The sequence below is a fragment of the Macrobrachium nipponense genome, chromosome 35 (assembly GCF_015104395.2).
Source record: "Macrobrachium nipponense isolate FS-2020 chromosome 35, ASM1510439v2, whole genome shotgun sequence".
In the NCBI taxonomy this organism is placed as follows: domain Eukaryota; kingdom Metazoa; phylum Arthropoda; class Malacostraca; order Decapoda; family Palaemonidae; genus Macrobrachium; species Macrobrachium nipponense.
This window is the reverse complement of record NC_061096.1, coordinates 11,531,452-11,544,027: the sequence shown is the minus strand read 5'-3', so window position 1 is coordinate 11,544,027 and position 12,576 is coordinate 11,531,452. Positions and strand designations below refer to the sequence as shown.

Genomic DNA, 12,576 nt, shown 5'->3' with positions numbered 1-12,576 from the left:
CGTTTTTTCTTTTAGCTGAGTGATTACGGTTCCGCCAAGGATTTGTCAGTCACATGTGATGGGTTAAGGCCGAGAGGCTGCTCGCTCGCTCGCTCACTCGCTCGGTAATGAGTGTAAAATGTCAAAGCAGATAAAATCACAGAAAAGGAAAGACGGATCGTCGTAAACATGTCCGACGACGCTGAAAAAACCAGCTCTTCCATTGCGGTTTTTTACTACTTTTTAACACTGATGGCTTTGCTGGTTTCTAGGTCGCCATTGAAGCTCGCAATAGACTCCTAAGGTTTCTTACATGTTTGCAAGCATTGATATTTGAGCCTTGAAGAGAACGAGCAGGTTCCTGTTACCAAACGAAACTAAGACGGAACGGGCTAACTGGAGCCTAAGGTCTGCTGCATATTTTGAAACATTGATTTTTTGGTGTTTCAAAGTCCTCCCAAGGAGATAAAAATGAGAGAAATCTAACGAATGATTTCTTTGCTGGCATCAGCATCGCCTCATTACCCGAAGTTCCTCCACAATATTTTATAAAAACAATTTCAGCTGGGCTGTAAATGCAAAATTCTCTTCGCTTTCCTTATTTGTACATGTTTGTACCTTTATGCATGAGTATCACACTCGAATCACACCGGCAGATCTGCCTGTAATTCTTTTCGGAAAGCAATAAATTCCCCTCTCAAGGTGAAGGAAGACTTTCCAGTCACCTTGGTGCGTTGCCATGGTGTTTTTTTTTTTTTTTTTTTTTACCTCGAATTGCATGGAGATTAGACCTAGTTAGTCCGCAGGCACTTGGCTTTAAATTACCCGACCTTCAATTCCCTTCAGCAGAAACCCTTTGGGATTGCCGTGTTGAAAGTACAGCTGAAGTCGGGTCTTGGAAGCCGTAACGCTATAAAGTTAAATGTTTATATATGGGGAATAAATGAGTTTTTCAGTACGCTAAAATACAAGAAGACTTTTTGAGTTCACGTATCATGTTAAGCACTAGCAGTTGCATTACTAGCAGTTTTATTTACTGCTTTACTATTTCACTAATCTTTCCCGCTTTTCCACTACTGTTCTAGTGAAGAAAAAAAAAGTAGAGCAGCAGTACTAACAGCCCTTAAGCTTTTCTACTCTTCTCTCTCCCTTTCTCTACACATAAAAGAAGACAATAATGCCACAGACACAATTCCTACCATTTTATAAAATGAAATGCCAAAAAAAGTCGACCAACCTAAGGCCCTCCCTCACTCCAGCGCTAATGAAACGCCAAAGCGGGCAGCCAGCCAGTTCCCCCCCCCCCCCCCCAGCCCCCCCCCCCCCCTTAACCGCTATACTCTCGATTGTAGCGGATAGTCGTCTAAACGTGAATGCAACTCTTATTGCGCCTTCAAGCAATACTGGGGCGGCTGCTAGGGGAGGGTGGGTTTAGAAGGGGGTGGGGGCGAGTGGAGGTGGTTTAGGATAGAGATGGAGTTGTGGGGGAGGGGTAGAGGGAGAGTTGATTAGCATGCATAACGCAAGGATCAATTTGCAATCACGCGTCGAACCAACCCCCCTCCCGCTGTTTTCGTTTAGACGCCGCCATCTTAAATTTTTTCTATTTTCCCTTCTTGTCTTGTTATCGCATTTTCAGACACGAAACACGCTAGGTAGCCTTCTTTTATCATGATCTGTAATTACATTTTTTTATGCTTGATTGCATTAGTCTTTGATGCAGTAACAACATTCACTGACGGTGTTTCCACTAACGGACTTTATGATTTCGAGCGCACATGGCAAAAAAAAAAAAAAAAAAAAAAAATACAAGACAGCAAGATTTGATGATCTTTTGTTTGCTTTGATTCTCCAAAGGTGGTGTCGAAAGACAAGTTCCGTGATGCTGTGCACGCGGAGATCTACGAAGACTTCCAAGATGGACGTCAGTTCTTAACATTCCCGGAGTCGAGTTAAATAAGGACTGTTAATTGCCTTTGAACCCCACAAGGTCGAAGCGTTTCGAAATAAACCTTTTCCCGCCATCACGAATATCATACATTTTTCTGTTTCTGCTCTTTTCATTGCGACACTGCCCCAGTGAGAAGAATGGAAATAAACGACATTATGCAAGTTCACTATTTCTGCTTAAATAACTAGGCTAATAAATGCACATATGTAATCAAAGGCGTAATATACATACACATACACACACACACACACACACACACACACACACACACACATATATATATATATATTATATATATATATACACACATTACGTATTGGATTAAATATGTTTTATTATCCTAGTTTTTTAAGCAGAAGTAGTGAACTTTCATAATGTCAGTATTTCCATACGCATACATACACACATTTTATATATATATATATATATATATATATATATATATATATATATATATATATATATATATATATATACATATATATATATATCGTATATATATATACGGTAAGATCTAGACTAAAGTACATTTTGTATAACTTCCTGTGTAAAACAGGAAAAAAAATGAAAACCAGCATTACAAAAAGCGAAACTGTCAGCCAGGTTGTTGGGCCATTGACAGTTCTAAAATTCTAGGAGACCTCGGTGGCAGAAACCTGGAGTCTTTCGCTAATGAATCAACAGGGCGATTTTGTTCATAAGCAGTACTTTGATTTCTGGAAGAATTTGAGAGACAAGAAAAATTTTCAGTTATGAATACCATACATTTGCATGTTTCCTCTTTTGCAATTGTATTCTTAACATTGCTAAAGTATTTTAGGAAAATGATGCTTGAGGCTGTGGTCTTCAGAGAAACCAAAATGAAGGGACAAGGCGCACAGGCTTGGGGAGTTTGGTCATCTTGAGACACTGGGAGACATTTCTTTGGACAAATGGGAAAAGAAGAGAGGAGCTGCAAGATAAGGACATAGTTGGGTGGTGATGTGAGTTGACGCCGTGGCTAAACCTCTGTTGGACTCGGACCTTCATGTGAAGAGGCAAGTTTTACACACACACGCCACACACACGCACACACCACACACACACGTAATGTGTGTGTATTATATATATATATCATATATATATTTAATATATCTATATATATATATATATATATTATCACACACACACACACGCCACGTATTGTGGTAATATATATAGTATATATATATATATATTTATTATATATATTATAAATGATATATATATAATTATATAATATATATAGATATATATGGGTATAGTATATATATATATATAGGGGTAATCAAAAAGTCTCTGTGTAGCTAATGTTTTATGATACGACATTTGAGTGGCAGCATAACCCTTAATTAAGATCTGAAATTGAATAAATATAAATTATTAATAATACATATATTAATAAATTACTTATATTTTATTTCAGATCTTAATTAAGGGTTATGCTGCCACTCAAGTGTCGTATCATAAAACATAAGGTGCACAGAGACTTTTTGATTACCTTGTATATATATATATACATGCGTGTGTGTGTGAGAGAGAAGAGAGAGAGAGAGAGAGAGAGGAAGAGGAGAGAGAGAGACGAGAGAAGAGAGAGAGAGAGCGTGAATCAGCACTTCCAGAAAGGTCAAAAGTTTTGGATGTAAGATGTAATTGGCAGGATTTTCGGACCAAAGGTCAAGCGAGCGGGTAAAAGCGGCGAACGTTTTGATGACAAGAAGACAGACTCCGTCGAGGCGCACGAAACTGATATTTTTTCATTTTTATTCTTTCGTGTTTACTTTGGAGGTCTATAATGCCAATCATCCAAAGAAAGAAATAAATGTCAACGAATCGGCACCTGGCCATTTCTTATCCATCACAAGCATTCTTCAGTGGATTAATAAAGGAAAAATCAACGAGGATCACAATTCCCTTCTTGTGTTCACCTGCCGATTAACTCCATGACAGCGTCTCACCGAAAACCCTGTTATTTTTTTCTCCATTGAAGTGGTTTTACTTTATATTTCTGTGCTAAGATTTCTAACAAAGACAGCATACACACACAAGGCTGTCACAGACAGGAAACTGTGATTATGAACAAAAGGAAGTAACTTTTCTGTCAATATCAAAAGTAAAGTTTTCATTTTGAAAACGAATCGCTTTCATCTTAATTTTCTATTATCAGGAACTCAAGGAGAACGTTTTCAAAACAAAACTTGGCGTTTAATCTGATTTGGGCTGTTTTCGGATAAGCTGGAAACCTATTTATGCAGTGCTGCATTCAAAGGACACCGTGAACTAATGCTAAGCAGAGATATATTTGTTAATAATGGCCAAATATGTAAATAAAAAGGGAAATAACGGGGAAGTTTGAAACTCGAGCCGGAAGGGGACAAAAAGTTGAAGCACAAAAGTAAAGGGGAGGGAGAAGCGAAACCCCGAATGATTCATTCATAAATAACAATGGAAAAAGAATTAAATAGGAAAAGAAGAGTGTTCGAGCACAGGCTCCCGCTGGCAAGGAAACTCATACCAAGGACATTATCCATCTGAGTATGTTACTACAGAGACTATGGCACAATCCGAGGTTCGACAGCGTTGTTTATTTGTTCACAGAAAGACGCAAGCTATATCAATATGACAGCTGCTACAAAAAGTAGAATAAATAGTCCAGTTAATTAAGGAAAATACACGTTACAAATGTGATCCTTTCTATATTTGTATGAAAAACAAAGACATTTGTTGCGACTGCAACTAGGATTTTGTACCATTTCACCTTCAGAAGTTTAATTGTTCTTTTTCCGGGCAGTTTTACAAATACTTTGAATTTGGAAATACATTGAAGGAACAGCCAAACAGCGCAGGACCTCGAGAGGTTGACAAAAAAAGTGACGAGAGAGAGCAAAATTGTTCATGTTATTTGGCCTTGAAAACGTTTTGATAATGTTCCTCAGGGCCCAGCACGTCTTAATTTTAAATTCAATTTTGTTACGTGAACAAGAAGACTGAAGAATTGATACACCTTGAGCTACAAAAAATGTTTCACATAAATAGAAAGTAGTTACACGTCAATCTGCAGCAGGAACTGAATGATTTACTGTTATGTAATTGAAGAAGCAGTTGCATGCGTTAAAATCTGAAGGGAAATGCTCGGTATTAACCTAATTCTTGAAGGATACCATCAAAGTCTCTCTCTCTCTCTCACAATTATATTAAAGTTTTAACTCCATTGACTTCACATTTTTGTCAAGATATGTGGGTCCTGCGCAGTTTAGCTGTTCCTTCAAGGTAATTCCAAAATTCAAAATGTTTGCTAAACCGGTCGAAGGAACAATATATATATATATATATATATTTATATATATACATATATATATATATATATATATATATAGTATGTGTATATATGTATAGAGAGAGAGAGAGAGAGAGAGACGATGAGAGAGAGAGAGAGAGAGAGAGAGAGAGAAGAACCTACTCACTACGTCTTTCCTTCCACAACATACACACAATCTTCTTAACGCGCACAAGCAATGAAATCTCTCTCTCTCTCTCTCAGCTGTGCAGGAGGATAATATTCTGTCCCAGCTGGAGACCTTAGGGTCAGGGCAATGATTGGCCCTCAGAGGACGGATCGGCGAGTGCGCTGTACAAGAAGGAATTCGGCGAGGTCTAAGCGAGATGAGATGTCCGTCGTTGAGTGGCCTTTACAAGTAACATTTATCCTTAGATCCACTTTTTCTGCTCTTTGTTATTGGAGCCATTATGTCTTTGATTGTTCCCTGTCATTAACAGCATTATCTAATTGATCTCTCTGACAGCTACGACGCAATGAAACCTTTTGGATTCAATGATAGTGTCACTTAGTATTTTTTTCTTTGTCCTTTTTCCTTTTAGTTTCCTTTGCTGAACCTTGCTATTGCAGTCCAACTCATTTGCAGTTTAGCTGAAAATCTTTGGCCACACAAGAATAATGATAATAAAACTATTTGCCCTCCCGATCTCATGGTCAATTCGAAAGCACGAGTAAGTTTAGAACCAGTGTCCACAAATAACTACAAGTAAAGAAAAATCAGACGTAAACCGATAACCTAACCTGATCTGGCATACATAAGTATATTAAATCAAATGGACGCGTCTTACACGTGTATAAAACAAAGAGTTCCTTTTAGAGAGCGTCTATGCCATCAGAATTCCATAACCCGTTTTGACCACATCAGTGTTTTGAGTCAGGAAAAGGGAATCATGGAGAGATTGGCTGATCGGTCTGATATTCAAAAGAGGCGTCACAACTATCATGGTTACTGATGCCAAGGTCATGCCGAAAAAATAGCGGATGCTCCCTAACCTTCTACAATAACCGCAGCTCCCATTAGTATAAAGAAGATAATACGACTGTTTTGTAGACACGAAGGTCACGCAACGCAAAAAGTAGGTCCTCTTTCACACGAAACAATTCTCCCATGTCAACTTACTTGTAGAAATGGCTGGCAAATAAGATAGCACTGCATGAGTGAAGCTGAATCTTGCAACAGATCTTAGACGTCTGGTGTGAGCGATAATGTGTGACAATGATGCATGAAAATCATGCATGAAAATCCAACAGAGTTGCTGCAAGACAGGTTTATTCGGAAATTTCCCCAAACAACATCTACCATTTAGATCTGAACTTAACGAGGAGCCTCATGTCATGGCTCTCTCTCTCTCTCTCTCTCTCTCTCTCTCTCTCTCTCTCTCTCTCTTAAAGTATTCTTTGAACAGCTTACCTTCGGGTGCTTTCGCCTTCCCGTGAGAGGTGGCATCAATCACTAACCTGAAACAGAGAAAATGCATAATAAATATTTAATCGATAGAAAATAGAACTACGCGAAATACAAAACCACGAAATAATTTATATATATCTCTCGCACATAAAACCACATACACACACACACACACAATAACTAATTTAACATAAAACGTACACTACCAAAACGTCTAGTCACAAGACTGTTAACATTCAAACCACCTTGAAGCAGGTTACAACGTTAAAAATATCATGAACAAATCTAAAGGGGGAACCAAGGAAATGAGTCGTTTATACGGCCTCCCCCTTATTTCCTTTATGGAAAGCCTATAATAACCTTACACTCCTGATTAAGAGTGGTTGTTAGAAGCAGAATGTCATCTTAATGGTAATGGATACCGAAACAATAACATTCGGGATTATAATACATGTCGCGATATGTTTCAAATAATGGAAAAATTGGCTTCGCCTCGCGCGTTGTTTGTCTCTACTATGTAAAAAGGCTAAAGGCAGATTCAGTTCAAATCATTCACATTATATAGGTATCCTGAGAAATAATCTACTGACAACTCAAAAGGCAATATGTAACTATAGAGAGAGAAAGACAGAGGCCGAGAGCACAGCATTCAGTTTTCTGGTTTCGCAGAGAGGAAAATGGTTTGCAGGAAAGAGAAAAAAGTGAGATTCACGGTCAGATAATAGAGTTTTCCAGGATACGTACACGGAAGTACTAGGCAAGCATGGTAATGCCTGGACGCAACGTCAAGTAACCTTTGAAAGTGTGTGAACCCAGAGGGCTGGAAACAGGAAGCTGCCATGACAATAACAATAAAAGTGATAATGGTGAGGACACCAAAAGGTGTCTCAATTACCTTTACACACACTACTCCAGGCTACAAAATATGAAGACTCAAAACGACTAGTTAACAGATATAGCTGTTGCACTCGTGTGATTTTATTAACAATGATATTACGTTGCACAGACGAGTTTCTAAAACTTCGAAAAGAATGGGAAGGCAAATCTCGCAAAATGTGGTCGGTTTCTTCATAACGAGGATGAGGGTAAAAAAAGGGAAAATATGATTCTTAAATAGAGGGGAGAGGGGATGAAAGAGTTGCGAATCTAGGAAGAAAAAATAAAAAGGGAAAAATTAAAGTTAAAGGAGGGGAAGGTTGGTGTTGCAAAAGCGGATGGTATAAAGTGAAACGATTAATTAATTCCATAAAGTTTTGGGAGAGGACGCACAGCCTGCTGCGCACCATGCATCAGGCGAAGAGGCTTCAGGATAATATAATATAAATGACATGAAGAGACTAGAACAGCCTCCCAACATAAGAGGAAACCAGTTTATTTAAGTACCGATAAGTCCTACACAATATTAGCAGTTGCTGAGACGTAGTAAATAAAGGACAAGCCACTGTTAAGGGCTAAACAAAAGAGAATGCGGTAACTTCTGAGTGTACAACACATGCGCAGCAGAGTTCGCAAAGACCCAACCCTACGTTCAGAGATCGAGGGATTCAGTCGAAGATAAACAAGCGCCCGATTTCATTTGTGTAAGAATTGGTCTACATCAACATTTTGAGATCCATTCTTGGAAACTACCCAAAATCTGCCACAGCTCCTTATAACACGAGGGTCAAAGAATCAAAGCTCAATAGGAGGGTTTGAGAATCTTCATACTGGAAAACTCACGAATTCAAGTACATAGTTGGAAATTAATAAAGGACAGGATTGAATACCAAGATATGACCCACAGCTGATATGCCATTCTCCCTTAGTGCAGATTAAGGCAAGACAACAACACGTAAACACATACATACACAAATGGCACATTTGTGTACCGACTGTATAAACAAAAACACTGAACATATGCACGTACACACACACGCACATTCTCTCTCTATCTCTTGTATAAGAGGACATACTGTGCACTCTTCACAAAGCACAAACATCCAAAGCGCCACTGGGGACCGATGGTCAGTGGCTAGTGTCACGCGTATCCCCGAGCCATCAGGAGCAAGATTAACCTCATTCCCCCAATGAAAAGGAGCTTAAGTGGGAGGGGAGATTAGTGTGAGAGATGCAGGATGAGAAGGAAGGGCATGGTGGACGAAGCATGAGGTGCGGGGAAACCATACTCCTCCACAAGAGTCTTCTCTCACAACTAGGGTAACAGCAGTTCTGCTGGCAGAGGTGCTGGCAGCAGCAATCAACCTTCAGTAGAGATCATTTTGTCCACTGCAAATCTCAAGGCAAGCAAACGCACTTGTGCTTCTCATTTATATTATCTCATTTCAAAATCAGTCAATGGACACTTGTCAGTTGAAATAACAATAAACATATGAGCAGGCTTCAACACCAAGGCGTAATTAAGCAATAAACAAAAAAGGTAGCACCCAAAAAACTTTTTAAACTGCAAAATAACAAATAATTATCGATAAATAATGTAATGTAAATTGTTTTTCAGAGTTAGAAGTGAACCCAACCGTAAGTGTCCAGTATGATCAGCCGACCGACACCAGAGACAAATTGAAGGATTCGAGAGAACTGGAAGATTGGTCAAAGCATCCTCCTCGCCGACATCTGACGCTCCACTGCTGCCAATCAGTCACAACCAAAGGACTGCCTCCTCACTGCCGTGTCCTTGCCTATAGAAACCCGGAGCTTTCATTATCCATGGTGTTTTCTGACGGAAATGGCTTCACAAACAAGCAATGGATTAAACCGGTTCGAGCCGGATGCATTGCTCACAGACGGTAGCCTATAATTGGGATCAATTCAATTGGCGGTATTGAAAAAAGCCTTAGTGACGAGGGAGAAATATGCAAATTCACTTACTTTTAAGGCCGCTGAGACTTCGCAAAATATCTCTCCCGTGGCATTTTCACGTACTGATGTGGATTCAACACCTGGCATTTTTTGAGGGTTCACCATTCCTTTGCAAAATACCTGGTTTACTTTGACAATTGAACGTTCTATTGTAAAATACCAGTCTATTTTTAATGGTTGTAAAGCATAAGGTGTCTTTTGAGGGTATAAAGGTCCATTACAGATTACCTGGCGACTTTTCAGATGGCAACAAGCTTTTAAGGCCAGTGCAGGCGGAAAAGGATAGCAATAAGGAACAAGCTATTAAAGAAAGATTTTCCAGATAACTTCATCTTAACGTCTTTTCTTTAGCAGGAAGATGAGTCAGTTTCAGTTCTGCGCATCTTTTCCAAGATGAACCGACTCACCATAACTACAGAACTCTTTGGACTGATGTCGTGAGCTTGCTTTTTTGCTTACTCTGGGGAGTAAGCCTACAAACTACTTTGTTGTTGTCGTTTGTGTGTGTGTGTGTGTGTGTGGGTGGGGGGGGGGGGGGTGTTTCGCGTATAATTAAAGATACAGGAATTTTAGGATAGGATATTTATGATTTATTTATTAGAATGGAAATTTAAGAAAAATAAATAATGTGCATGTGAAATAGTACAGAAAAATTATATCTAATAAAATATAGTGTATTTATTGTAATTTTCGTTGGGAAACAACTCTCTACTTGACCGTAGATTTTAGCAGGAGTTCCAAATAAGCTAGAGGTCGGATCACACCTTGTTGTTCATGGATCTATATGGTTGTCTGTTTGTTAATTATTCATTATTTTTCCCTTATTTTTTGTCCTCTGCAGAAGCTTACTTTGCAAGTTGACCGTTTGTTTGGGTTCATCCCGCAGGGATGTTTGCACTGTTGTAATATATAATTATTAATAATAATATTAATGGAACTCGGGTTTTGTTTCACATGTGTTTACATATCCTGAATAATAATAATAATAGTAACAATAAATGACATTGTTTTGGTAGACATGACTTTTCACGCATTTAGAACAACAAACCCAACATATAAATAGTAACAGTCAACACTTTTTGTGAGAACCTGCTCAGCTACGAATATCCTGAACCTGAAGTCGTTTTCATCGCTATTTTCCCTCTCGTTGGGGACGGAAATACCGAAGGAAATGATGCCTCTTGAGAATTTCTAGTCTATTTGTTTTCTCTCTTGTTCCTTCATTACTGCTCTCTCGTCCAGCATTTGCGCGGTTTACCTTCATAATGCTGACAATATGGGAATGGTGACGAATCAGTTGAGAAATAAAGTATGGGAATGCAGCTATAAAACCTGTGTAAAGTCTAAGTGGGCTCAATGATGTACAAACACATACGCATAATCTTTACATATATACATTAAATGTATAGTATATATATAAAGTTTGTGCTGATCTACAGCAATCTATCTGGAATGAGATGACTACCCTCATGCCTTTTCAACCACAGTACAGCAACTACCCAGATAAAAAATTTACAAAAAAACAAAAAAACAATGGCATTTACCATATGGTACTTTAATCCTTTTGGCTCGCTCGGAAACCACTAACTGTATAATAGTGTTTCAGGCAAAACACGTTTCCTACCCCATTTAAATTTCATTTTACCTCTCCCTTACTTGTATATCCACCTCTATGTTATTGTACTTAAAAACGAGCCGCTCTATTTCTTATTATTCGTTGAAAAGGTAAATCGAAATAATCCACGTCAGTCGGTCAAGATAATTCCCTAAAAGGTCTTCACTTATTAATCTTATCAGAAAAAAGGTCAAAGTATTCACATTCAGTATTCATGAAGTAATTGTAATTTACGGGTATTGAGCTTAAAACCCAGGGGCAATTTCACATTCGTTTGCCACCTGATGCAGTTAACTCTTTATTTGATTTTACAGTATATATATATATATATATATATATATATATATATATATAATATATATATATATATATATATATATATATATATATATATATATATAGATAGATATAGATATATAGATATATGCACAAATACATACGCATGATATAAATATACACATATATAAGTAAAATGTTCTTGCCATATTACTTTGTAATCTATCAAATGGATAGTGACTTTGGTATTACTACAGTTATACAAACAAGTTCAACAAAACTGGAAAAAATCCCCTGCTTGCAAAAGAAAGGGAAAGACTGTAGCAAAAGCGTCAGGTACGACTGAATGTCCCCTTGAGCAACCTCATGTAAACAAGAGACCGAAAACCTCCGTTAGGTGGCATCCGTTGGTGAGAGAAACCCTAACATAATCATGACAATTATAGCCATACCCACATCCTCTTGGCAGAGGAAAGATTTCTCTTGGCAACCTTAGCAGCAGGAGAGTGCAACGTGGCTGAGTAGACAGACTCCAGCTGTGCCCAGGGGCAACGGGAGGGTTTTCGGAAATGCCGGTGTCCACCCGACTGGAGCCAAGTCTGACCGCAGGGATTCCGTGCAAACATTAATTCTGGGCGACGTGTCAAGATTTCTAACTGTCTCCTCCTTCTCCGCCTTGGAGTCGTAGAGCTTCATCACAGTACAAACATGACCAAATCCTTTCTCCTTTTTTTTATTTATTTTTTTTTAGCGTATCCAATTTACAATTAAATGGCCTGCTTGATGGCAAATTTCAGGTACGCCAGGGACCTCCAAAAAACAAACACGCTGATGATGATGGAGATTTGGGTTATTGTTCGTTTTCATAGCTCACATCACTTCAAGTTGTTATAATTCTCTCTCTCTCTCTCTCTCTCTCTCTTCTCTCTCTCTCTCTCTCTCTAAGGAAGCTTTTCATCACAAGAAACGAAGAACCGAAAAGGAGCACAGCATAAAAACTGGCAATCCAGTTCTCTTCGACGAACTCATGAATAAGGCGACGACATGAAAAAGGAGAGAAAAGGGAAGAAAGGAATCATGGCCTTAAATTCCTTTGGTCTGCCCAAAGAAGGGGAGGAGGAGGAGGAGGAAAAAAA

At 38.6% G+C, this 12,576-nt stretch overlaps 1 protein-coding gene across 1 annotated transcript in view; it reads right to left on the bottom strand.

Moving 5' to 3' along the window:
* The window catches only part of LOC135208420 (mucin-5AC-like), a 673,035-nt gene that overhangs the window by 102,861 nt on the left and 557,598 nt on the right, over nucleotides 1-12,576 (bottom strand). Inside the window, exon 3 of the mRNA XM_064240572.1 lies at nucleotides 6,697-6,743. Coding sequence (XP_064096642.1) covers nucleotides 6,697-6,743 — 47 coding nt within the window. The remainder of the gene's footprint in view (nucleotides 1-6,696; nucleotides 6,744-12,576) is intronic.